The sequence below is a fragment of the Diplotaxodon limnothrissa genome, linkage group LG9 (assembly GCF_057381915.1).
Source record: "Diplotaxodon limnothrissa isolate DT_005_m linkage group LG9, D_limnothrissa_male_GT1.1, whole genome shotgun sequence".
In the NCBI taxonomy this organism is placed as follows: Eukaryota; Metazoa; Chordata; class Actinopteri; order Cichliformes; family Cichlidae; genus Diplotaxodon; species Diplotaxodon limnothrissa.
Window position 1 is genome coordinate 28,131,582 of NC_140604.1, and position 26,728 is coordinate 28,158,309.

General features: G+C 41.5%; 2 protein-coding genes across 3 annotated transcripts in view; one reads left to right on the forward strand and one right to left on the reverse strand.

Annotated features, from left to right (window-relative positions):
- Positions 1–1,916: 1,916 nt before the first annotated feature.
- Positions 1,917–11,971, reverse strand: pcyt1ba (phosphate cytidylyltransferase 1B, choline a). 2 transcript variants are annotated; one of them, XM_085362447.1, is made up of 8 exons: positions 11,891–11,971; positions 6,676–6,775; positions 4,353–4,469; positions 4,097–4,248; positions 3,153–3,231; positions 2,927–3,069; positions 2,461–2,649; positions 1,917–2,141 (listed from the first exon to the last, which is right to left on the reverse strand). In XM_085362447.1, the coding sequence occupies exons 1-8, from the start codon at positions 11,969–11,971 to the stop codon at positions 1,917–1,919; spliced, it is 1,086 nt and encodes a 361-aa protein (XP_085218573.1). The 2 variants fall into 2 exon arrangements, with proteins under 2 accessions (XP_085218573.1, XP_085218574.1); XM_085362448.1 differs by lacking the exon at positions 11,891–11,971 and adding an exon at positions 10,682–10,720.
- Positions 11,972–13,699: 1,728 nt separating this feature from the next.
- The window catches only part of pola1 (polymerase (DNA directed), alpha 1), a 64,263-nt gene continuing 51,234 nt past the window's right edge, over positions 13,700–26,728 (forward strand). Inside the window, exons 1-25 of the mRNA XM_085362449.1 lie at positions 13,700–13,793; positions 14,049–14,145; positions 14,251–14,328; positions 14,410–14,525; positions 14,733–14,795; positions 15,060–15,161; positions 15,266–15,437; positions 15,536–15,704; positions 16,470–16,642; positions 16,761–16,873; positions 17,105–17,218; positions 17,293–17,367; positions 17,469–17,607; positions 17,721–17,875; positions 17,988–18,072; positions 18,244–18,305; positions 19,041–19,130; positions 19,232–19,348; positions 19,458–19,633; positions 19,804–19,933; positions 22,621–22,740; positions 22,840–22,930; positions 23,023–23,147; positions 23,280–23,429; positions 26,236–26,358. Coding sequence (XP_085218575.1) covers positions 13,770–13,793; positions 14,049–14,145; positions 14,251–14,328; positions 14,410–14,525; positions 14,733–14,795; positions 15,060–15,161; positions 15,266–15,437; positions 15,536–15,704; positions 16,470–16,642; positions 16,761–16,873; positions 17,105–17,218; positions 17,293–17,367; positions 17,469–17,607; positions 17,721–17,875; positions 17,988–18,072; positions 18,244–18,305; positions 19,041–19,130; positions 19,232–19,348; positions 19,458–19,633; positions 19,804–19,933; positions 22,621–22,740; positions 22,840–22,930; positions 23,023–23,147; positions 23,280–23,429; positions 26,236–26,358 — 2,859 coding nt within the window. The 5' untranslated portion in view covers positions 13,700–13,769. The remainder of the gene's footprint in view (positions 13,794–14,048; positions 14,146–14,250; positions 14,329–14,409; positions 14,526–14,732; positions 14,796–15,059; positions 15,162–15,265; positions 15,438–15,535; positions 15,705–16,469; positions 16,643–16,760; positions 16,874–17,104; positions 17,219–17,292; positions 17,368–17,468; positions 17,608–17,720; positions 17,876–17,987; positions 18,073–18,243; positions 18,306–19,040; positions 19,131–19,231; positions 19,349–19,457; positions 19,634–19,803; positions 19,934–22,620; positions 22,741–22,839; positions 22,931–23,022; positions 23,148–23,279; positions 23,430–26,235; positions 26,359–26,728) is intronic.

A 26,728-nucleotide genomic window follows, 5' to 3' on the forward strand; every position in this document is an offset into this window, starting at 1 on the left:
AACCTCTGCTTTCACACTTACTTATCCTTCTAATTGTTGTGGAAGGTGGAAATAATGATACAGTCTAATAGGTTGTATCTTGTTTCACATACGTAATTTTTTAAAACAGCTAAGGATTGGATTATTTTTATGTCCTGATATTTGAAAAAGTAGAAGTGAAAGACTCCATACCTTCTTTTTCACATGACCACTACCTACACCAGTTTCCATATATGTGTGCTATTGGGGTTTTATATTGTTTTTAATATCAAACTAAAGTGTAACAGTGTAGGAAATACCACACAGACCGTCACTGGAGTTTAACAGTGTTCTTTGCACATTTCCCACTAATTCAACTCTTTATTTGCACAAAGTTGAGTCAGCTATTGAACTAAAGTCATTCCCCCCCCAGTCTCTATTGACCTTTAACTTTTTAGCGTCAATTAAAAAGTCTAAAAGTCTGCTTCATATTCTGTTATACATTTTTTTTTCTTTTATTCACATTTTGATTCATTTGAACATTAAAATAAATAATAAAAAAAAGACACACATTCCCAAATTTTGTTCATATAGTGCAGATTAACATGTAGTGCGTACAGGACATTAAGATCTCTACGTTGCATTATAGGGTACTTACTGTGTTGTTGGGGTGGAAGAGAGGTCTGCTCAGATGTGAGCAACGTACATTTCTAATCATCGCAGCGAGAACAGCGCTATGTTCAAGCCTGACGATTCACCCACTGAGCTTTAATATTTTTGAGATATTTCAAGTATCGTCAGAGTTTGTCAGGTTTTTGTGGACGGCTGACATCAGATCCCAAAGAGCCAAAGAAATCTCTGCTAAACATGAAAAAAGACTTAAAAAATGACATGGCTTTTTTTTTTAATGGTGAAAATCCACAAGTGCTTCCTTTAACAGGTGAGACGCAACCTTTTATATGGCTAGATGTGAGAGTGATAACATTACCTCTTTGTGGAGTCTAAAAAATGCAATTTACATTCAAGAGGTTAATAAACAAAGGCTCTATTTTTTCTATTTCATCAAACTATTTGTTGCATGAAGCCTCAAGGATTGGATTTTGTCTCTTTTACAATCAGCAAAAAAAAACCCAAAAATGTGATCTTTAAAAGTTGTGTTTATGTCTTTTTTTCTGTATCTTGATGGGTTTTGCTTAGGATTTTTTGCACATATCATCTGCATTTCAGAAACTTGACAATATACGTTCTTCTTCTGGGCTCCTGCAGAGAATTTCATATGAATATCTTAGAAGTAACTTGTGATTAGTGAATTTCAATGTGATCGTTTTTGTGAACACGGTCTAAAACAGCAAAGGCCGTGCGTTATCCAAGCATCGCCTCAGCTACTCTTAGGGTTCGCAGGGGTCTGTCGTTTAAATTCTGTTTAACTAGCACAAAATTACACAAAATGAATGAAACCAGTTTCAGTGTAGACAATATGTAGAACTGAATGTAAGACGAGGTGTTTCTGTAAGTCTGTGCCTACTCACGCATAGCTATCACACCGGTTACAAGAAAACTAGGCATCGTGAAGAGAAAATGATAATCTCACATAATAAGACAAAAAAACAAAACTGATGATATTATAAGCAAGCTGTTTGACAGTCTCTATCAGTGCTGGACAGTCAAAGATGCTGCACAGGATTTCTGTCCTTACAAAATCTGACACTGTGTCCTCATCTTCTTCCTTCCTCTTCCTCCTGTCTGCTTGGTTGCCCAGAAACAACAGAGACAGTGATGGCTTCTTAGCTCTGCAGCTCAGATTCCCCATGATCACCGTCTGCATTGCATATTTGCAACATCCTTGAGGGTAACTGTTTTTCAGTTTGTCAGCCAGTGTTTGGAGGAGTGTGTGCATGTGTTTGTGAGTGAGGTGTGCTTGCGTGTGAGTGTGCGCGTGCGCGGGTTGGTGTGACCGTCTACTTCTCGTCTTCATCCCCTTCGCTCATGCTGCTTATAGAGGCAGACGCTCCTTTTGGGGAGGTGGGGGGCGAGGGCCGCGCGTTGTGCCAGCGGGCGGGGGGAGACGGGGGAGAGGGTGAGCGCAGGGGGGAAAGTTCGCGGGGAGGGCTATTGCTGGGCGACTCTCTGGGAGACAGAGCGTAGGAGAGCATTCGACCACTGCGCTCCTGAAACACTTGTTTCTGCACAGAGAGGGGAAAGAAGATTGAAATGTTAGGAAATCAGATCACCTGAGAAAACTGAATGTGACGGGGCGCGCTCTGTGGCGCCGCTGCGGGGAGGCTGACACACCAGAGCTGCATCGGCTCATCACGCCTCCCCTGCAGCGGCGCCACAGACTGGGCCCAACCACACTGGACTTGTTATCACATCAAAGTACAAGCGACAGGGATTAAAACTTGAAAATGTGTCAAAGACATTCCAGTGACCAAACGATATTAAGTATTTTAAAGTTTTTTCTATATTTAGTAAGCGTTGACATTGCATTGCATAGTTACTTACCCATGTCCCATCAGGTCCAAATAATTCTAGGAAGTTTCCGATGAATTCTCTGGATTTTTCTTCCCATTTCTGAATCAGGTCGTGACTCTTCTCCTCCACGCGGTAAACAAAATGCTTGCTCTTTTCCTCAACTGTGCGAACTTTCTCCTTCATCCGATCCACTTGGTTCTGTAGCCGGTACTTCTTCTCCTGAAGGCACAAAATATTGCGGATAATTGCCACGTTTTTGGAGAACCAGAACCTAAATCAAAAATTGTGAATGTTGTAAATAGGAAGCATATGTCTGAGGTCAGTTTTCAACACCGCAGCTTTGTAGTCACATCGCAAATTAAGCTCCATACAACTGTGATGCACAATATCCAAAGACCTGTTACTTTCTCAAAAGAAGAAAATCAGCTTTTTTTCACATTAATCTGTGCTAAGCTGATGTTTAGAAATACAACACAGTGCAGTAAAATGTTCTCACATTGATGTAGCTGACATTAAGCTCCTTGGCCGTGTAGCCACGTTGAAGGTTGCGTCGGGCGTAGACGTCATAGTCTCTGACAATTCTCGTAATCAGGTCAGAGGTGGAGATTCCTTCTGTGCGTTGCGTGGGTACAAACATCCCTAATATACACACACACACAGCAGGTATGTTTTATGGTGGAAAACACAGTTATTTTATGTCCTTTTAATCATCAGACACTGACCTGCCTCCTTGATGTGTTTGTAAACGTCCTCACTTCCTGCTGAGGAGTATGGAATATCATCATGAGCCACAAAATCGATCTGAGGAACAATCAAAGGACACGCACTGTTGGCACACACAAAAGTGAACGTGCAGCAGAGGTCTTTCAAGGGCAAAATATGCATGCTTAAAGTTAGACATGGCATGGTTATGAACACATCATTGCACACAGAATTTCAGGGTGATAGTCACAAGCGTCTCATCATTAGAGGTCTCCTAAATAGTAAAGAAAATTTCCTTACTCACAGCATAGCATCCTCCTCAAATACTTTACTCACTAGCTACAGGTATTAGGTCACAGGTGACAGGTTTGTATAAGTGGATGTGTGCAATACATATAGTAAATTTACTAATACTTCTACTCGAAGCACTCGAGCTTCATTCACCCGTTTACACACATTCACATAGCGCGTTTGTTCTCTTCCTCTAAGCATTTCATTCGTACACTCTGACAGATGCACTGATGGGGAGTTGGGGTTCAGTATTTGCTCCCTGGGGATCAAACTACTGATCTTCTGATAAGTGAATGACCAGCTCTACCTGTATATCAAAGCACAGCAGCATTAAAGGAGCTAAACTAGATTAGACTAGATCTGAGTGAAATATAATTGAATTTAATAGCAAAACTAAACTAAAATAAACTTAATTGCTAACACTGCCTGCACCATTGACTGAATGTGAGCAGGTAAGTTTCTTTCAGGTAACTTCACCCTGAAACCACAAACTTTAAAGCCCAAGGAACTGTCAAGATCCTAATTTTGAGCAACAAGTGTCTCAAAACTTAGCCGATTAGTGAACAAAATATTTCATCCACTTTAAAGCTTATATAGTTCAAACCCCCGCCTCCCCCCCACACACACACACACACACACACACACACACACACACACACACACACACACACACCTTGTGTTTCTCAAGGAACTCAGGCGTGAGAGTCCAGGGTGCATCTCTCAAGACCTCATCGACATAGCGGCAGTGTCTCAGCGCCTCGTAACGTTCGTGCTCCGTCATGACCGTGAAGCCCTTGTACTTGTGGGTTAGTTCATCACTGCACACTGTTTTAAGAGCACAGCAGCGACATACATAAAACTCGTGTGAGGTGTGGTGATTAAATAACAAATCTGGACAGGTGAAACCGTACCAGTGTGGTCTGTCTTACCTCCTACTATGAGGTAGGTGTTTGGAAAGAGATTCTTGGCCTGCATGAGAGCACGAGCGTGTCCAGAGTGGAATAGGTCAAAGATGCCATCTGCGTAGACTCTGACTGGCCGGTCCACTGAAAATACAGAAACACAAAAACAGTACAACATCACGGGAACAGGTAAGCATAAGTGAAGTGGTGTGCTGTTAGAGTAACAGTGGATATAGCCTCGAGTCAAACACAGAAACAGAGAATACTTACAGTACTTTTGCACAGCTTCATCTGGAGCCACAGAGACTCATTTAAACATTTTTAAATATTTCCGAGCATGATCAAATTGGCAGTGCTTTTGGAGTCAAAGGATTTTTTTCCTCTTTATCGTTTTCTGACTGTTTTTCACCAGCTTTGGATTCGACTAGGGTCAGCATCACTGCTGGTAGCATGAGCCAACACCTGGACCCAACAGCGGTTGCACAGGTTGTCCAACTCCTCCAGGATTGCACATCAGTGGGTGCCATTGTCAGAAGGTTTGGTGTCTCCCAGCACGGCCTCAATAGCACGCAGGAGATACCAGGAGACAGACAGTTATTCTAGAAGAGCTGGACAGGGCTCGGTATCTGCTCCTTAGTGCAGAAGGAACAGGATGAGCACTGACCCAAAGAAATGACCTCCAGCAGGCCACTGGTGTGAGTACAAGCTACTGAGTACCATAGTGAGTTGGTGCAATTAAACTTCAGCAAAATTGACTAGCCTCCTGCTTTCATTCCTAAACCATTACACAGTCCACATCAATGTAGATATCCAGCATGATTTTTTCTAATGTGTTTTCAAAGCGTTACAATAATTTGTTTGAGCAGTTTATAGCCATACCTTTTTAAATAACATGCTAACAGACAGAAAGACAAAGACAAAAGAAAGAAAGAGACTCTTTTGTGGAAGTAATGAGTGTAGTTGAACTGCCAGCAAGTTACTGCAATATGTAGTTAAACCCCTACATTAATTACAAGTTCAGTCGTCCCCAGCAGTGGTGGTGACATGAAAAGGACCAGTAATGACTTGCCCATTTCAGTCCAATTATCTTGTAAAAACACATGCTATTATCTCACATACTATAATTAATGTAGCAGTGCAAGTACAAGAATACATGGGAAGTGGCAGCTGTAAAAATGGCAACAGCAGACAACAACACATTTAGTGGAAGGAGTTAGCACAGAACTAGTGGTGGTAATGGGGCCTGGGGCTCGCTCGGGCCCCTTTGGAGGTGGGGTGCCCCCGGCCTCTCGGCCTGGGGCTCGGTCACTCAGGCGCAGCTGGGGGCCGGCGGAGCTCACGGGCGCGTCACTGCAACTCCCCCTGACTTCTGCTCCGCGGCTGCTGGGCGAGCCCTCATCTGGGACTCTCCTCAGCTCTTACTGGAACAGTGGCGCGGCTGCCCCTCTGTTGGTCTTCCATGGTCTCTTGTGTTCTGGGGGCCTCTGGATGTCTGGAGTTTTGATCTCCTCCACACCCGCTTCACACCCTGGAGGACGGGGCTGTGGCCCCCCCACACTCCCTAGCAGATCATTACATGGAGAAACCTTTGGAATGCAAGCATGCTGATCCACACAGGTATGCACACATGGGTATTCACAGACGCGGACTAAAGCTTTCTTGGCTGCTACCTCAAAGCACACTGTGCGCTGTCTATCTTGCGTGCTGCACAATATCGTTTATTATTTAGTAAATATTGATATCTATGACTAGCTAGTTTATTGTGATGGTGCTTTGTTTTCTCTATTATTATGTTGCTCTTTGTTGTTTGCTGTCTCCTCTGTTTGTTTTTTTTGTTTGTTTGTTTGTTTTTTCTCCATACAGGTGACCCAGGAGTTCCTTTTTTTTTTTTTTCTCTCTCTCTTCCCCCCCCTTCTCACCGTCTCTTCTCCCCTTTGGTTTTCTTTCTTTCTCTCCCCCTCTTTCTCTCATTCATTCCCCCTGTCCTATTTATTAAAAAAAAAAAAAAAAAAAAAAAAAAAAAAGACAAAGGATGAACTGAAGCTCTGCCATCACGTAATGTCGCATACTGCTGTTTCTGATGTCATTTAGAAAAAAAAAAAAAAAAAAAAAAAAAAAAAGAGTGTAGTAGCTGCTCTGAGAGTTCATAGTACAAACACTTGGAACAGAACCATTAGTTGCAAGAGCAATAGGAGCTGTAGCAGTGGTGGTAGTAGTAGTAGAAAAAGAAGTGATTGTGATAGAGTAGTGCAGTAGGAGATGTTGCAGATGAATGCTGTAAATGGAAAACATCAAAGCTGGGAGAAGACTGTGCGCAAGACAGGAGGATACCAAACAGCAGGAGGTCTACCTGGGGTGCCTTTGCAGGCCTGAGCAATGGTGAGCTTCTCATGAGGCGCGCGACAGTCACAGCTGGTCTCATTGGCAAAGATGGCAGGCTCCGTGAGAGTCTGGGACAGAGAGTGACCAGGTTAAACAGAGAATGAACGAGGGAGACTGATGATAGTTACTTCAGCATCCAAAAGCATTGCAGAGAAACACACTCATCTATCACTTCAGCTATGCACAGCATGCCTCCTTTTTCACGCCCTTCCCCACTTACTGTAACCTCCATTAAGTTATTGATCATAGCTGATGTCTGCGCTCTATTGGGACAGCAGCGCATGAAACAGACAGCGCTGCACTCAGTGTTATCGATCAGTCAGTGTGTGCGGGCAGACATTTACCTTTTCGCAAACCTGTGTGTGCATTGACATGACGGCACAGATAGATAAAGAGTAGAGCTACTGATTCAAAAACCTCCCAGGAAAAATGCAAAACAAGAAGAGCACTTGTGCAGCAAACTCAACAAGGTGAGGAGAGTTATCACTAGGAAAGGAAGCACAGGTGAGATATGGGTGCCTGTTAGCGTGTGTCAAAGCTACATCAAGGTTAAAGTGTTGCAGCACGCCTGAAAATGTGTCTTTTCGTGCCATCTGTTAACTGCAGGAGAAACGCTGAATCTCATTCACACAGATAAAAGGGACCTGGAGTCAGCACAGAACAGAAAGCCGTGGGAGTGTGAGAGGAGGAAGAAAGGATGGAGACAGATTCAGCCTCTTTGGAATAAACAGGCACCTGACGTCAACATGTATCCTCCAGGAGCAGCAACCGGCCTGGCATGGAGACAAACCAGTAAACGTGACACAGAGAAGGTGAGTCGGAGGGGGTTTTAAAAAGGTAAATAGATTTTAAAAAAAAAGAAAACACAGAGCTAGAGGGCAGATTCTATTTGCATATATGTATGCATCAGTAGTCCATTATAATGAAGGGAAAAATGATGCCAAATATTTTATATTGACCTTAAAACAGTACCTCACTGCCATAAATCAAAAAAGAAACATGCCGCTATTGTTTACTGAATTTTTATTACCAACCTCGAATTTGAGTAACAAATCAAGACCCACCTCGGTATCCTTATGAACCTTTCTCACTATACCCTTTAACAGACAGCTTATAAACTCTTGTGCCACTTAATGCATTGGTCAAAATTTCCAGTTAGGTATCTCAAAACTTTGATTGCTTAGAAGTCAGTAAGTTGACATTTTGAGACACCTGACTCAAAATGTCAACATTTATCCCTGCTGACTGATAGTGACCAGAAAGGTGGAACCAAAGACAGAATGCAGGAGAGAGTTCATGAACTGCAAAAGCAAGCTTTAGTGGCAGCTATCCAAGTTCAAAACACAAGAAACTAAAATAAGCAAACAGATGATGTGATAAAAGATGAAAGAAAGACAGAAAACTGACAAATAATGAGAAACAGGGGGAGAGGCACACAGGGGAACACAGTCAGCAACAGGTAAAAATCATTAGGGAAGGCAGACAGGAAGCAAAACAAAAGAAAACAATTTTCAAAGTAAAAGCCGGTAATGATTTAAAGAGGCTGAGAGATACCAACAGTAACACTTAGCAAGATGACAGAGAGAAGGGAGCGGAGAGGGACCAAGGCATAAACACAGAAATGCAACAGAGAGAAGCACAAAAAGAAACACCAGAAATGTGCTAATAAACCAATAATAGAACCAAAACAACTTCTATTAAAAACTCTAAGACAGGGGTAAGCAACTCCAGGCCTCGAGTGCCGGTGTCCTGCAGGTTTTAGATGTATCCTTGATTCAACACAACTGATTTAATGGCTAAATTACCTCCTCAACATGTCTTGAAGTTCTCCAAAGGCCTGGTAATGAACTAAGCATTTGATTCAGGTGAGTTGCCTACCCCTGCTCTAAGATAATAAAATAAAATAAAACAGCTACACACTTAACACCACCACAACTAAGACTTGTAATATCCTAGAATTATAAAAGAAACAAACAGAACCTCGAACTTAAATACATTAAGTAAAGAACTCAAAACAAGTATCGAAGGCAAACAGTAGACAGTTAGATCCTGACTGGTCCTGTCTCAGTATTAGAGATAAGTAAGTAATTTTGCCACCTTTGTGCCACATGAATGCATGCTTGTACTTCTCTAACTTTGGAAATGCACATGGCTGGATCATAGATGAATATTTGTTTTCCCAAAAAGGAGTTCAAATTGCACATGTATAAGCTGCACAGTATAGCCTGCCTATGTGCAACAGCTGTGCTTTGTGGTCATTTCTTTTGTCCTGTCTTCCTCCCCTCACCACCAACCGGCCCCTCCCTGTGCGTGGTTCTGCCAGAGGTTTCTTCCTGTTAAATATACGTTTTTCCTTCCCACTGCCACCAAGTGCTTCCTCATAGAGGGTCATCTGATTGTTGGGTTTTCTCTGTATTATTGTAGGCTCTTTACATTACAATATAAAGCATCTTGAGGCGACTGTTGTTGTGATTTGGTGCTATACAAATAAAACTGAGCTGAATTGAATTTCTGTATTATGTGAGCTTCATCAAATGATTACATTGAGTTTAAGGAAAGAAGGAAAGGTTTCCAATACATACTGTGTCAACAAAAACTAAAGTTTTCCTTGGACATTTTGGCACAATATGAATGAATTTACGCAGGTAATACATTAAATCACAGTGTGGACTAGCCCCTCAAAGTACTTTTTCCATCCTTTATCATCCCTTCACTCATAAGTACCTTTCCATCTCTATCCTTGAGCTTCCTAACCTGCTGCACATCCTTTCCAGCTTGATCTCTCTGCTTAGCCAATCAATACAAGTCCTTTTCCTTCCTTAGTGTCCAGCCTCACATAGAACTCACTACAAGCCTTTTCCTTTGCCTCTTCTATTATCTACACATAGCCTCCCAGTAGTCCTGCCTACTGTCTTCATCAATCTGACAATCTAACTTTTGCTTTGCTAACCTCTTCCTTTAAATGCTTTCCTATACTTCCTCATTCCACTGCACTTACAGACAACACTACAGCCAGGAGGTGTTGGTTAAAAGTGTTTATTAGAGCTTAAAAGTGAATACATGCATAACTCCTAATATGCACTATGATCCAGAAAGCATTAAGTTTAAAAGGTTTATCACAATGTGCTCTTTCTGTACTAGATTGCAATTTTTTTTAAGATAAAGCAAAAGAGGACCAACCTGCATGCACAATCTTACCCTAATGAACATTTTGCTGTTCGTCATGTTAAACAATCCTACCTGTCATAAACTGACCCACCAATTTCCAATTCAAGGACATTAGAGTTAAATCAGGGCTGCAACAGAACTGGAGGAGCAACCTCATCACCTGTGATTCACCTATGGCCCAGGAAGAACAGAGCTCCACCATCTGAACACAGCAGATAGTAAAGACTGAAAACCAAGTGACCAGAGGTACAGGCACCTGACCTATCAGAGCAGGCGCTCAGTAATGCCCACTCTGGCACAAGCAAAGAACATCTGGCATAAGAAGGATTAAGGCTGGGGGGAAAGAGAGAGCCACAGGGACATGGGACATGAGACTAACAATGAGATTGGCTCTCAAGAAGAAAAAATGGCTTGATGGAGTGGAGACAGAGGTGAGGAAAAGGCAAAATGGAGAGTTTTTAGGAGCATTAAAGCCAGAAATCACACCAGGGTGAGCAATCATCAAAAAGATAGAAGAGATAAGAAAGAGTATCCTAAAATAGGAGGCTCTGTAATCCTCGCTGCAGCATTTTCGCCCTCAGCAGGACGTTCATGCTATGTTGGCTACCGTACGGACCCCTTCCCTCCTTTGGCAACACACTCAGAAACACCCACACACACACTGTCCACTCAGCACTCCAAGCATATCCCACAGCCACATGCTGAGGGGATCTGTTTCATAACAGGACCCTTTGTCTCCCTCTCTGTCACACACACTCTGTGCGCAATGGAAGACGAGAAAACGCACACAGGCGCGGATGCCCTACCGTTCGGGGATGAGGGCAGGTGTGTTCAAGCTCCTCCATTATTCCCAAAGACTCATGGGATGCAGCTGTGGTCCCTCTGATATGTGACTCAGCATCAGTGAAACGATGCCTCTCCTCACCACTCTGTCTCCTTCCTCTGTTCCCCCGCCCACTCTCCGCTCTGCCTCTCTGTCTGTCCTCTCCTCCTCATCTGATCCTCTCTGCTGCAGAGACGCAGACTCATGGCAGAGGCCTCACTCTGACTATTTTTTGGAATAAAAAAATCTGCCTTCCGCGTTTTAATAGCAATTTAAAAAGCGCCAAGCGCCGTCTGTTAAAACACAGTTATATTCCCGTTAGTCTTGCGCCATATTAAAGCTTTAACATAAAACACTTCTCCGAGTTAAAAGGCTTTTAACCCTGTCTGCTCAGGGGTGCCCCTTTAGGGTATACGGGGAAACACCAGAGCACTCTTCTTTTGATTGCTTGACTCTATGTTGAAATCCTCACATGGGAAAACATATTTGGCACGACCTGTCTGTTTATTACTGTGTACTAACAAATGAGCACAGATTCAACCCAAAACAGTGAGGAGATGAATTAAGAGATCACACTGGCATCTTTTCACGAGCCGCGAGTGAATCTGTGTCTGCGTAAACGATCTCTGCGCGCTGAGGAGCTTTCTCCATGGCGACGGAAAAGAGGAGAGAGAGCTCCATGAGGTAGCCAATGAGAGAGGACCGCCAGTATACCCGGTGAGGATTGGTTGAGCAGGCCATAGCACCATCAGTGAAAAATGGCACTGAGTGGCACCGTTATCCGCCAAACACTGATTTAAATAGATGTATGTGGGTTTTCACGTGTCTAGTGTATGTGCTTATCTCTGTGTGAGATTTGTAAACAAACACGATTGTGGGAAAGAAGAAGCTAAAAAAAACTGTGCTGACTAGTTTAGTATCCCTCATTGCATAACTTAAGGTAGACCAAGCACCTATAAAGTACAGCAGTGCATTTGACTGTAATATGACCGTCGTATTTTAATATTTGGAGCATTTTCTTTAGGGTTAGATTCCGACCACTCACAAAAGTTTACCCTCCAAGCTAACGGGCAAAACTTACCCCCGCAAATCCTCACCAAAAAGAAGAAGAAAAAAAGTCAACAAATGGAATAGGCATATAAATTGCGCATAAAGGAACAATTATTTTAATGTCTATATAGGGATGTCTTACCTTTAGAGATCCTCTTCTGCGACAAAAAGGCGCGACAGGTGCGCAAGAGGAATGCGCTCTGACGCGTCGTTGTTTCACCATGGCGGAACAAACAAAATATCACAATCAGACTCACTTTTTCTCTGCTTTGCTCTTTATAAAGTGAGTGAGCTGCGCAGCGGCAAAAGTGCAGCAGAGCAACAGCAAGCTGTTTGTCTACTCTGACCAAAGGACGCATCAGCTGCTCAGCGCTGATGAGCAGCGACAACTGTGGGCCATAGTCGATATAGCAGAGCTTACGGTAGACTTCCTCAGATTTGTACCTCAGCAAACGGCCTAATTCATGCAATCTGCAACTTCTTACCCTAATGAGAACAAGTGGAAAAAGCGTAATGTTGTAAAGACAAAAATAAGATGAATACTACAAAGAGCGTTTCTAACCTGGAGTGTACTGTGCAGTCCTCCGGAACCCGGCGGAGTAATCACTGTCTTTTAATGTATAGAAAGCCAAAATAAGCTGTGTGAATGAAGGACAAAACACGCTTTGTGTTCTCATTATTGGACGCACTGTGTCTCTGTGGCCCCAATCTGGGACAGGAATCTATTGTCCTCTCCATGGACCGGTTTGGTTGCTGTGGAAACCAGCTTCACTGGGGTAGCCAGGCTTTGAAAAACAGGGCAAAATAATGGCCCCAGTTCTAAAAATCCCCGGATTTATAGAATGGTTTAAAAGTTTTTTGTTTTATAAATTTATATTGTTCTTGTTTTGTTTCTTTTAGTCAAATTGCGATGCAATTTTATTAAATAAAAAGAAATAAAAAGTCACTATAAACTCGTTTGAACCTCATACAATATTTAGGCTAATATCATATAAATTGACTTTTTGAGACCACTTTTGACAAATTTTTTGCTCAGAAACTTTCTCTGATTTGCATTTTAAACTTCTTTAAGTTACATAAACGTGGTTTCTGTGTAAATTCTGAAAACGGTCGAAATTGTGAATATATTTTCAGCGCATGCTCTGTTTGCCACATCGCGCCAGACCTCAGTAATCACACACACTTACCTGCCAGATAAATGTAATCAGGTAAAAAGGGGAGAAGATAGGGCGCAGCCCGTAGGGATTGTACAACACTGCCACCTTGCGGACAGAGGTGAGATAGCGTGCCAGTTTATTGGTTGGGCGCTCTGTCGTCACTTCCGACATATGACTTTCCCCGGGAAGACGATTTGGCGCGAGCTGTTCTGTTGTTGTGTTGACCTGCCATAACCGTACGAATAAATAAGACAAAACCCCCACTTCTCCCCATGGCTCCAGTGTCAAACCCTGAGAAAGACATGGACGCTCCGGACGGCGGTGAGTTTTGGACCTCGCACTTCTGTTTTTGTTGACTTTTGGCGACATTGCGGTGGCAAAGCGAAGAAGCTAGCTGACACGTTAGCTAGTTCAGATTATGTTAATACGCCTGCTATCAGGCTTCGCTCATTAACACCCAAAGTGCCCACCGTTGTCTGCTTGCCAGCGTTTTCCACTGTAAAAGGAGTATTATTAAGGTTCAAGCAGGAGGACATGAAGGTAGCTACCAGAAGAGCGTTGATGCAAAGGTCTGTTAACTTCTGTGGCGCTTCGAGAACGACAAAAATCTATATAATGACCACCAGTAAGTCTGCAGACGTTTACATTGAATGGTAAAAGAAACAGGGGTCAGGTCGATCTGGCATGTGTGTATTATATGTTTGAAGAAACGAGTCAAATGGCCCTTCCTCATACTGCGTTGTCTTGACCCTCTCCTCAGACGATGGAAGTGAAGCCTGTGGTTTGGCGAAGACTCGCTCCAGACGGGAGAAACGGGAGAAGGTGGGGAGGAAGTCCGCACTGGAACAGCTCAAAAAGGCTAAGATGGGAGAGAAGATCAAGTATGAGGTATGAAAGGCAGCCATATCACTGGTTCCTGGTTTAAGGTGTGTGAAGAATGTGTTAAATTGCATCAAACACCTGTTTTAACTGCGTCACTGTGGCTTAATAAACAAAGCTGGTTAAGTCTCTCCATACTTCCTTTTACAGCATCTGTTTTTCACTCATTAAAATGATTCATGCTTTTCTCTATCCTAGGATGCTGTATGCAGGTGTCATTTCACAGTAGTACACCTGTGTTTTAACCAGTGTTGTGTTTTTCAGGTGAAGGAGTTCAGCAGTGTGTATGAGGAGGTGGACGAGGATGAGTACTCAAAGATGGTACGAGAGAGGCAAGAGGATGACTGGATTATTGATGATGGTTAGTGTCAGTTACCTCAGCCTGCTGTAGGAATATTTATACTGTGCCAACGTCACAATTGTTTTGTTACCTCTCCTTTTTTTTTTCTTTTTCTTTTTTTGCCAGATGGAACAGGATACGTGGAGGATGGACGAGAAATCTTTGACGATGATTTGGATGATGATGTAGTGGAAGACAAAAGGGGTAAACACAAGGAGTTGATCACATTTTCTGGAGTAAGTTGTCCAGATCAGGTGCATGAATAGGTTTTGTTTGTTTTATCAGGAAAAGGAGGCGCCAAAGGAGCTGACTCAAGGAAGAATGTGAAGAAATCTGTCGTAGCCAAACCCAACAGCATTAAGAGCCTATTCATGAACAGCAACGTCAAGAGGCCTGCTGAGGTATGTGTTTGTTAGCATCTTTGATTTGCTTCTGTGAAAAATGCCCCATGCAGTCTACATGTAATGATTTCTGTGCCTGCATGGTGCTTTGGATATTCCAGTCAATGTAAAGCTTAACAACATCCAGCTTTTTTATTTTTTATTTTTTATTTTTATTTTTTGTCGTTATGCATTTGTCAGATGTTTTTGTACTTTTGTCTCTTACAGAAAGATGTGGATCTGTCCAAAGATGACCTGTTAGGGGATATCTTACAGGACCTGCACTCTGAGGTTGGTAATTCTTCATTTAAACATGTGACAGTAGTCTGTAGCAAGGCGTTTTCATCTATTAACCACACTTGTGATTACACATACTATTCTAAAATCTGCAATGTTTTATTATGTTTCTTTTCTCACCATTTTTTTACTTTTCTCCTGTTTGGGCATGATGACATATTCCCTTCTACTTTTTTTTTCTTTTAAAGGCTGTAATTTCTTTCTTTTGGTGTCTTAGCCTTTGTTAATATGGCTTTAAAATATGCTCCGTCTTTCCAGAAACCAGCTCTTCTGACCCCGCCACCTGTGGTGACTCTAAAGAAAAAGAAATCTGTGGGATCACCCATGAATCCCTTCTCTATCAAACCTCAGTTGCCAAAGGTAACTCACTCCACCCTCCTAATCAAAGCATATTGATTAGCTCTTTAGACATGTTTATAAAGTGGCTTACCTGAAATTATAACGAATCATCATCCCTTTGATAGCAGGACTCACCCTCAGCTGCTGGGGTAAAGGCAAAAGTGATTCGAACGCCACCATCACACTCTGCCCCCAGGTCATCAGTCCGTCCTCCTTCGTCCACATCTGCTTCTCTTGTGGCAAAGCAGAAGGTAAAAGTGGAAGAGCTGAATGAAGAAGACAAGAACGAAGAAGAAGGTAATGAAGATAGTTTCTAATCTCTTGCCTTTTTTTTTTTTTTATTTTGCTTTGTGAAAAGTTTATGCACTAACTTTACATTTTAACATGTTCCTCAGTGAATGATGCCATGGCATTTGATGAGATGGACTTTGATGAACCGATGGAGGTTGGCCTTGAGGAGGAGGCCCCTGTAGTGAAAGACGATGCGGAGTCTAAACATGAAGTAGCAGCAGTGACTGCAGTCAAAGTTGAGGCCAAAGGTGAACCTCAGGATCCAGTCCTCATGTGAGTTTTTCATGCCTTTAGTTCAGCCTCATTTTATTTCCCATAGTTGTAGTTCTATGGGTTGTGCTAAAATTGCTGTCTTTCAGTCCCGAGGAAACGAAGCAAGGACAAGGAAAATATAAAATGCATATAGCAAAATTAACCCGGTGCTTATGTGAGTCAATTTAAATGCCATTTAAACAGGTGTTTACTCCTGTGGCATCTGTTCCTCCCGTGTTTTACCTGCACATGCCGGTGTTTCTAAAGGAATTCGAAAAGCTAAATGCGATGGCTGATTATTGCATTGGGCTATTATGAAAATGACTGCAATTCAGTTCACTTCAGTGGTTCACAAATGTATCTGGGTCAAACATTAGGGCTCCATACATTAAAGAAGAAGACAAAACATGTCACTCTTCTGTGTCACACCTGCAGTCAATCCCCCACAAAACATTGCTGGACTCATTAAGGTCTGAAATGATTGTAGCTTTGAGTAACTCCAGATTAAAAATAAAGATCTAAGCCGTCTTGTTGTGTTGTTAACTTGCAGGAAGTCAAAAATGAATTCCCCAGCAAGTGAGCAGCATTTAAAGTTGTTCACACTTGCTTTTAAAAACGTGGGAGTCTTGTGTTGCCTGATTATATATTGACTGCGTTGTGCAGTCAGTTTGATGATTGCAGGTGCAGTTAGCATGACCCACAGAACTAATTATGTTCTTAAACTGGAATAGTTCACATATGAGCAGATGGGTTTTTAGCAGTTTCTTTGCTGTGTTCCTTGTCAAGGTCCAGCAGAATTGGAAGCTCTTGGGGACAAGAGGAGGAGGGCGGAGGTAACGACGCTCCGGCCGAGGTGCAGGTCGATTCCAGCCAACTTCCTCTGGTGGAGGGCCCGGACGGGGAGCAGGTTTTCCGCTTTTATTGGTTGGATGCTTTCGAAGACCCATACAACCAACCAGGTGGGTCCCATTTTCACCCACTGTGAGGATAAAATACAATGCGGTTACGTTTACTGTTTTTAAAAAAATCATGGGCAGGTTTGTAGAGCTCACCCTGATATGTGAATTTAAATGAAAGGTGTGGTGTACCTGTTTGGAAAAGTGTGGATTGAGTCTGCAAAGTCTCATGTCAGCTGCTGTGTTAGCATCAAGAACATTGAGCGGACCATGTACCTCCTACCTCGCGAATATGTAAGTTTCATCTGTCGAAAAATGAATTACCTGTGAAAGTAGAAAGCTATGTGATTGTGTTGTTTAACTATGATTGAGTTAAGTAGTATTTATATTTGTTTTCCACTACACAATATTAGCAATTGAATATATGGAACTATATTTGTTGGAATCTAAAAAGTGAGATGTAAGTTTTATACAGAAATATCTACTGATTAAAAGTCTAATTAGTGTTTGTATTGCATTTAACAGAAGACAAACCCCAGGACCGGGGAGGTGTCCAACACTCCAGTAGGGATGATGGATGTGTACCAAGAGTTCAACGAGCTCTCTGAGAAGTTTAAGATCATGAAGTTCAAGTCCAAGGTCTGATTAGACTGTAAAGTGTGAATGTAGTCATGTTTTTAGCTTGTGTTTGATTTCTTTTTCTTGTCCTACAGAAAGTGGAGAAGAACTATGCGTTTGAAATTCCTGACGTGCCCACTCAGTGCGAGTACCTGGAAGTCAGATATTCTGTGAGCAGACTTGTATATATGCTATTCCCTCATTGTCCTCGCTTTATCCAGCTCTTTATGTTTAGATAAGCTTTAATCCTTTGGGAAATATTGTTTCGCAGGCTGAGTTCCCCTCGCTGCCTTCTGACCTCAAGGGGGCGACCTTTTCCCACATTTTTGGAACCAACACATCCAGTCTGGAGCACTTTCTCCTCAGCAGGAAGATTAAAGGCCCTTGCTGGTTGGATATCAAGTCACCACGTGAGTAGGAGATGTAGACTTTTACTAAGTTTAACTTTATCTGTTGGAATTTTGCAAAAAAATTCAGATGACATGTTAAACTTAGTCTCTAAACTTCACTGTGTCAATGTTAGAGCTAATGAACCAGCCGGTCAGCTGGTGTAAGGTGGAGGCGCTCTCTCTGAGGAGTGATTTAATCACAGTCGTCAAAGATCTCCCACCTCCACCACTCACTGTCATGTCCATCAGTCTCAAGACTGTCCAGAACCCTAAAACTCACCAAAATGAGGTCAGAACACACACGATCAAATATCCTGCCGGATACTGCGATTTTATGCTTTTTGCAAACAGACTGAAATACTAAAGAAGTGAGGACTCAATGCAGTCATTTTCCCCTGCAGATTGTGTCTCTAGCTGCGCTTATACACTATCGCTTCCACATGGATAAATCTCCTCCTCAGCCTCCGTACCAGACTCATTTCTGCGGTGAGTTTTTTCATGGCGTCGCACATGAGAATGTAGTCTTTGTATGCATAGTTATTTATTGCTGTTTATTTTAACAATCCCCAGCCTTAACGTGTAAAACAAAATGTCATTTAAGAAGTAAAACCAAAGACTAAATGAGTGGGCTTGTCATTTTATTATTTGTCTTCTCAGTTATCAGTAGACCAGCTGACTGCATCTTTCCTTATGATTTCAACGAGGCTGTGAGAAAGAAGGTGAGCGCGTATCCAGATGTAAACCTCAGCGTGTTGGCACTCATTCATAAACTGCAGCTTTAAACATGCATACTAACGTTTAGTGCACAAATCTGGGATTCATCATCTTCTGGATGTTGTCCGTACTCTGCCTGTGGGACATTCCTGTCTATTTTTCCTCTGTTAATATACAGTACAGGTCACTTCGGACGAATATTTGCACAACGGGGTGCAACATGCTTTTTTGTCCAGCATGTTAACAGTTTTCCTTTTGTTAATCACCATGTTCATTGGACACTTACGGATGTCTTAGTTGATTTTGACAATTCATATTAGCAAGCATTGGAGTTCCTCTTGTTTTTGCTCCATTCATCATACTGGACTTTACTAGAACAAGCTTCACCTTCTGCTGTGCCAGTTATTTGTTTTAATTTTTTATTTTTCTATCGGTGGTCTGTTATCAGTAGCGCATCGCTGCTATTGAGCGCGTTTAGGAAATTTCATTCTGCACAATGCAGGGAACAGCTGTGACTGGCAAACACAAGCGTATCCGTGGTTATTTAGGGAGCGCTTGATTTGCTTTTTGTTTTATTTGTGTAGCACGCATTTCCAGTATCACTCATTGAAGTCTGGGAAGCCAAAATAGTGAATGTGATTAAAATTCAGTTAATTTTGCTGCTTTACATGGAACTTGAATAGAAGAAGCAGGGTGCTGTATTTTAGTGAAGACACTGACGGTGTGACTCTCTCTGTTAGAATGGGAAGGTGGAGATCGCTTCTACAGAGAGGACTCTGCTCGGCTTCTTCCTGGCCAAGATGCACAAGATTGACCCTGATGTGCTGGTGGTGAGTAGGAGACGTTGAGATTGTGATAATGATTTTTAATTGGGTTTAAAGTTATTGTTTTGTCTCTGGCTAAAAACACTGTACATGTTTGTTTTCTGTAGGGTCATGACATCTTTGGATTTGACTTGGAAGTTCTTCTCCAGCGCATCAATGTGTGTAAGGTTCCCCATTGGTCAAAAATTGGACGCCTCAGGAGGTCCAATATGCCCAAATTAGGGGTAAGGAAACAAATTTGCTGAGAATGTTTTCTTCAAATGTACTAGAAAGAAAGAAAAAAGAAAAAAAGAAGCTTTATGTTCTGTCGTGCTGGTGCTTTTGAATCCGCAGGGTCGTAGTGCCTTTGCAGAGAAGAACGCCACCTGTGGCCGTCTGGTTTGTGACGTGGAGATCTCAGCCAAAGAGCTGATTCGCTGTAAAAGTTATCATCTGACTGAACTCACTGCTCAGGTGCTGAAGACGGAAAGAATCACAGTCCCACAAGAAGACATTAAAAACCTCTACAGGTAAATACATGTAAAGGGTAATTTCACCAAAAACACAGGATAAGAAGTACAAGTCATTTCTTTTGTATTATTCATCTATAAAGTTTCTACATGTTATTTCTTCGCTCACAAATCAATGTGGGAAATAATATGTGTACATTAATATATATATATATGAATATGTGTGTCAGTGACTCTCCTCACCTCCTGTACCTGTTGGAGTTGACATGGACAGACGCCAAGTTGATCCTCCTGATCATGTGTGAGCTCAACGTGCTGCCACTCGCCCTGCAGATCACCAGTATTGCTGGAAACGTCATGGTAATGCCGACAATGCTGCTCTTTCTTTAACATAATTTAACATGCACAATGATCTTATAGTTTGGCTGAGCCACAAAACTCAAATTGACAGTTTGCAGCATACCAGAGTATTAACAGTCAATTAGTCACATACTTATAATTATTTATTTATTATTTTATTTATTCATATAGCACATTTAATTATAACAGGAACATTGACCAAAGTGCTGTACAAGAATACAAAATACCTATTAAAATAACCTATAATATTGATACCAAACATCAAATATGAATTAACAAATAACTCTCATGCTGTATTAAAAGCCAGTAAATAAAAATGTTTTTTAAGATAAGATTGAAAAAGATTGACAGCAGGAGCCTGTCTGATGTGTAGGGGTAAATTAATCCACAGCTTGGGCGCTACGATTGCAAATGCTCGATCGCCTCTGTGAACCAGCCTCGACCTCGGTATGGCTAAAAGCAAAAGACCCCTTGATCTAAGAGACCTAAAGGGTGCATAAGGCTGCAAGAGGTCAGACAAATACCTGGGAGCCTGTCCATTCAGGGCTTTGTAAGTCAACAATAAAAATTTTTTAAAGTAATTCTGAAGTGGTGAGGGAGCCAATGAAGAGAGGCAAGCACCGGGGAAATATGTTCACATCTTTTAGTACGTGTCAGAAGATGAGCTGCAGCATTCTGGACCAACTGCAGTCTTGTCAGGCAGGTCTGGCTAACTCCAGCGGAGTTGCATTAGTGCAGCTGGGATGTAATAAAAGCATGAATCGCCAAAAAATGATCTCACCTTAGATAACAGCCTCAGTTTGAAGAAAGACCACTGTACAACTGAGCTAATCTGTTTTTCAAAGGTGAAATTGCTGTCAAATATAACCCCAATATTTTTGGCATGCAATTTAATAAAAGGCTAAAGACTGTGCAGGTTAAAATGGGAGGTGCTGGGATTGCCACTTGGTCCAAAAATTATCACTTCGGTTTTGTTCTCATTGAAGTTAAGGAAGTTTGAGGCCAACCGGGATTTAACTTCACCGAGACACTGAAGTAAGGGTTCTAGTAATGCAGTCTCTCTCAGCTGATCAAGAAAAGCATAACAAGTCTAAGCCACAATAGCAATATCATCATCTGACATTTTGGTTTTAGGTTTCTCACACAAGTTTCCACACTTATTGTTTATTCCTTGGACTCCATATTTTTAAAAGTGATGCAATTCAGCCAATTTCCAAAAAGATGATTCTGTTCATCTTCAGTTTCAGCTGACTGCAGGTTTCTCCAACCTTATAAACAATGCATTTGCATAATGAATGAACCCAGCACCACTGATAGAAGACCTCAAGACTGATCTGTAGAAGTCACTTGGATGAGTGTCGAAGCGTTTCTCCCACTGAAAACACAGTCAAGATAAACAATCAACTTTTTTGAGATTTCCTTACCTACAGTATATGATTGAGCGTGCATCAAGACAAATGCAGATAATTATTTAGTAAGCAGGCTGAAGGTGACGCTGGCTTTATGGACAAAAAACACCAAAATTAGATAAGCTACTGAAGTGGGTCATGTCAGTAGCACTGTATGGGAACAGCCACAGTCATTTAAGCTGTATCGTTATGAGTCTGCATGGCGTTAATGTCAGGGCTGTGTGCTGTGGGTCTGGGTAAGATGTTGATATTTTTATGCTGGATTGTCATGTGCTTTCTGTATCTTGGTATTTTCTGCAAAGGCAACAGGTGAGATGTTGAAAGCAGCTTTATTCAAACAGAGTGCTCATTTCAAAAAGCATAAAATTTAATTGTAGGGTCGTATTTTAAAGCAGTTGGTTTCAGGAGCTACAGTTTTACATATTTGTGTTGGAAATGATAACTGTTTCACTGAGTTTTCAATTAATTCATTTTTTACGAGTTTCTTGATATCATAAATTTAGCATTTAGTACCAATAACAGAATTACATGACCTTTGGTATCCAGCTTGATTCAGCTAAAATAGCAAACATGTATTTCAGGGCGATCACACCGTAGTCTTTCTGCCTTTCTGATTATTGAGTTGAGGCAGATTTACAGTGACTATAGACCAACTGATATCCAATATTTTAGCTTTTTTTTAAGAGCGATTAAAAATATGACATTCGAATTTATCGGCTAATATATAATTTTTTTTTCCTTTTGTCTTTTGGACACACAATACAGTAAACAGACTTCCCACTCCCAACGTTTGTTATTTTTACTTGTTTATTTACTCATTTCCGTTTTACTCAGCTCTGCTTGGATCAGCTCTTCGGTCCAAATGTGTGTGTTTCCAACTGGGAAGTTGCAGTGTGCCCTCTGGTGGGCAGATTATACAATGTCAGCACTCGTAACATGGGTTGACGGGTTTTTCTCCAATCTTTTATCTACTTTTTAAAATTTTTATAATGCTGATATCAGTAAAAACAACTAAAAATGCTGTCACAATCCACTCACACTTGTCTGACAAAGACATCAGTTTTACTTCACAAAACTATTATTCTTTCAAACTTCTGCCTTCATTCATTCGTGTTTTTAACCGACTTGTTTCAAGTCCAAACCAACATGTTTTCCCATTTTCTTTGAGGCAAAAAAAAAAAAATCCTTTTTTGACATCTTGTTCTGGAAGCTCTAATCGCCGTATGTGACAGAAAATGTCCTGGAAAATGAGTTTTTCTCCCTGCTTTGTCTCTGCAGTCTCGTACTCTGATGGGAGGCCGCTCTGAGAGGAACGAGTTCCTGCTGCTTCATGCCTTCCACGAGAAAGACTACATCGTCCCTGACAAACCTTCTTTCAAAAAAGCACAGCTCGAGACGGTGAAGATGCAGCCAAATAACACACGCAGCTGAATTTTTGTTTTTTCCAAATTAGTTAATTGAAATAAAGCTCCTTCTATTTTTTTCTTTTTTTTCCAGGCTGAAGGCGAAGATGATGTGGATGCAGGCAAAGGCAAGAGGAAGAAGAAGGCAGCCTATGCTGGAGGTTTGGTGCTGGATCCTAAAGTTGGTAAGCACTGGGCATGTCTAAAAAAATGTATTTACTCACCTTGTTTTTTCATGTTTACGCAATTATTTTAACTCTCTTCTTCTCATTTTTAGGTTTCTATGATAAGTTTGTGCTGCTGCTTGACTTCAACAGTCTGTATCCTTCAATCATCCAAGAGTTCAACATCTGCTTCACCACCGTGCAGAGGGAGGCTCAGAACTCCCAGAAGAAGAAAGAGGTAGTGTTCAAAAACTGGTCACAAGTTGTGTTTATAGGTTGAGCCTGTTGTCCAGCTACGTTAATGCTAAATGCTTCGGATTCGAGATTCAATTCATTTACACACTTTTGACTTGTGTTTTCATGGCAACAGGTGGATGACCCAGAGGAAATTCCCGAGATTCCAGATCCTAACCTAGAAATGGGAATCCTGCCCAAGGAAATCAGGAAGCTGGTTGAACGGCGTAAGCAGGTCAAAGGGCTCATGAAACAGCAAGACATCAACCCAGATCTCTACCTGCAGGTACACACGTGAACACACACTAGCGGTAGGGGTGGTATTTGTGAGCTGGTGTCAGAATAGAACAGAGAAGCTTTATTGTTATTGCATGTGACGTCTTTCGTGAATGAAAAGTCTTTTTTCCATTGGTACCTACTCGGATCGACTCACCACGGTTTTCCATTAGGTCATAGTACCTGGTACCCCCTGCTCTGACAAGGGCTCCAAAGCGATCCGAGCAGGTAGGGCTGCTCAATTAATCGAATTTTAATCACGATTACGATCTGGGCTTTCAACGATCATTAAAAATGACTGAGCCGATTATTAGCCCCTCCCTCATTTATCCGCGACACCTTAAAGGCCGGTCCGTGAAAATATCCAGTTGTTAAGTGATGACGTGACGTATCCTACTTCCGGGTCTAAAGTAGTCTGCGTTTAATATGGCTTTTGTGTTGTTAACATGTTTAATGTTATGTATTTTCTTCTATTTAATCTCAAAAAGCTCCTAAAACAGTCAGTGATCCCTGTTGACCTCCCTCGGCTTTTATTACCGCTAATCATTTATTTAAGCTCAGTTTTTAAAACCTTAGGATGTAACTACAGCCCAGCCCATGCAGCAGTATATGAATGACTAACCTCGTATTGTGGATGGATTATCTCAGTTGTTCTCCTGGCTGAAGTTTGGTCCTTTTACAGCATCCTGCCATGCGATTACATTTGTTCCTGACCACCGAGAACACTCACGTTAACTTTTATCGAGTGGGAAAAAAGTTAGCTTGTTTATATTATGCTAACATAGCTGTGTCGCTAGCAGTCACGTAGCACATCATTACATACCAGCTAGCCAAACTTCAGTAAGCCTACAAACGTCACTGCTGTTTAGTTTTCTGTCTTCATTTATGTTGGAAGTGATAGCAGAGCTGTACGTTTTAATTTGTTTCCAAAACCCCGCAGTCAGGACATGCTATATTGTATTTAGATAGAAGCTAGCGAGCTAACTTCCTGCTAACTTCTAACTCCGTTAAATGTCATAAATTCCGTTTTCATAGATGCCTGGATGTTAAACTCAATTGTTACACCTGGTAGAGCAGAACACTGATCATTTTATTAAAGATGAAAGACTTTAGACAGTTTTTCAACTCTCAGTAATGCCATAGTGATCATTTGATATATGGACCTGCAGCGGAGTTTAGACCCAGACACGGCTAGTGACGTCAGACTGAACAACCGGATTGTCGGGCATAAACCGGTCCGTGGCGCAAAAAAGGTTGGAGACCGCTGATTAAGAGGACCCGAGGGAAGCTCGGAAAGCTAAGCAGAAGTTATTTGGAGAGTGACTGCCGTTGGTTGAAAAGAGAGTTTTAAAAAAAAAAAAAAACTTCAGTGGTGTTGCACACTATTTTATATTATTTTTTTAAAGTCATTGTTAACCCTTTAAAGCCGGTCAGAGCAGCACGCTCCGTTTTGCGTAACTATTTTTAAATCCCTGTAGAACCTGAACTGTGTAAGCTAGCGCAATAATTTGTTTTGCATATGAAACCGGAGGAGTTGTACTTACATCTTATGCCATCAGCTTGTCCTCGGTCACAGTTTCCTTCCACATAAAGCTTTGCAAAAATTGCATAAAAAGCGCTTGCAGGAACAAAAACATAATATTCCAGAAACACGCTTTGCCGTTCCTATCAGCTGTTCGTAACACTTCCCACAGTGAAATGAGGCACATGCTGTTTTCTTTGCAAATTTGCATCATAGGATTGTTTTTTGTTTTTCCTGCAGTATATAAAAATTGGTGTATCTCCAAAATAAAACTATGAAGACACTCAAAATAAATTTCCTGTGGTGGGAAACTATTTTTTGCAACTTTATTGTATTTAAAGTTTTGAGGGATAAACCTCTTAAATTTCTCCAAGTAGAAATATATGTAAACAAAACAAAAGCGATTTTCAATTTTTTTTGTAGTTTATTGCACTTTTTTGCAATTTATGTAATTACTATGCACTTAATGCATACATATTATTAAAATATGGGCTATAACAGTTGTATTGATGTATAGCAACTTGAAATGCTCCCACAAATGGCACTACAGCATGTAAAAAAAAATAAATAAATAATATAAGCTCTGGTGGACTTGGTTCCATAGTAGGTCTTAAAGGGTTAAATAAATATCGTCAAATAATCGTGATCTCAATTTCAGTGAAAATAATCGTGATTATCATTTTTGCCATAATCGAGCAGCCCTACGAGCAGGTACTGAAATGTGACGTCATCAGACTTGTAAACAAGACGCCACTGATCAGCCAATCAGTGGCGTCTTGTTTACGAAATTCAAAACCACCCCAGCAACGAGGGAAATGGCTACAAGAAACAACGCCGTGGTCCCCAAGTCGGACGAAAAGTCACAGACGGAGCAGCAGGTTTATCGTCGCCTCGATGTCCACCTTTGTTGTAGCGTTCGTGTCGCATACTAATTACGTCACGGGATGCTCAGACGTGTTGCTATAACAACAACCAAGCACATTGGGTGGTATTCAATTGTTATGCAAAACCAGACTATCCGAGTCAAGCCCTGGCAAGTCGATCCGAGTAGGTACTAATGGAAAGACGGCTAAAGTTGCACACATACTCAATAAATGAAAAACAATATGTAATAATATATAAAAATCAGTGCAGTGTATAAAACAGTGCACCTAAGAAATGGCAGAAACTTAGATGAGACTGATGGAAAGCGCCACACCATATCATATCGGATTAATTAAATCTGTTGTTGAATATTTTGCTGCGCTGCACTCATTTTAGCCGGTTTTCCCATTGGAATATTTTTGTCCCTCAGTACGACATCCGTCAGAAGGCTCTGAAGCTGACTGCTAACAGTATGTACGGTTGCCTGGGATTCAGCTACAGCCGCTTTTACGCCAAGCCACTTGCTGCCCTGGTTACACACAAGGGTAGGGAGGTGAGTACACAAACACACTGCTGACTTTAAAGGCTATGTGGACCTCGAGCGTTTTAGCTGTAAAGCTTTGTTTTTAGAGCAGTATCTGGATCTATAAAAGGCACCAAATACACTGAGACTGATTAAATACAAGTTTATCCTACTTTCTTTTGAAAAGTGTAAAGAACAGTCCAACGTTCATCCACAAGAGGGCACTGCTACATTATATTCAGCACTGTGCAACACTCCTTACTCTGGCCTATTTTCTTTGACTTGTCATTTGTTTTCTGCTTTATCCTGACTCACATTTGTTTCTACAAATGTCTTTGTTTCTCCCACACCCTGTGCCCTTTTCTGTCTCCCAGATATGATTACATCTTCAATTTCATTT

Coding starts and splice junctions, on each gene's coding strand:
- pcyt1ba (XM_085362447.1), bottom strand. CDS start 11,971: ATGGTGAAACAACGACGCGTCAGAGCGCATTCCTCTTGCGCACCTGTC. Junction 4,249..4,352: donor CACCTACCTCATAGTAGGAG/GTAAGACAGACC, acceptor CTCTTAAAACAG/TGTGCAGTGATGAACTAACC. Junction 3,232..4,096: donor AGTTCCTTGAGAAACACAAG/GTGTGTGTGTGT, acceptor ATTGTTCCTCAG/ATCGATTTTGTGGCTCATGA.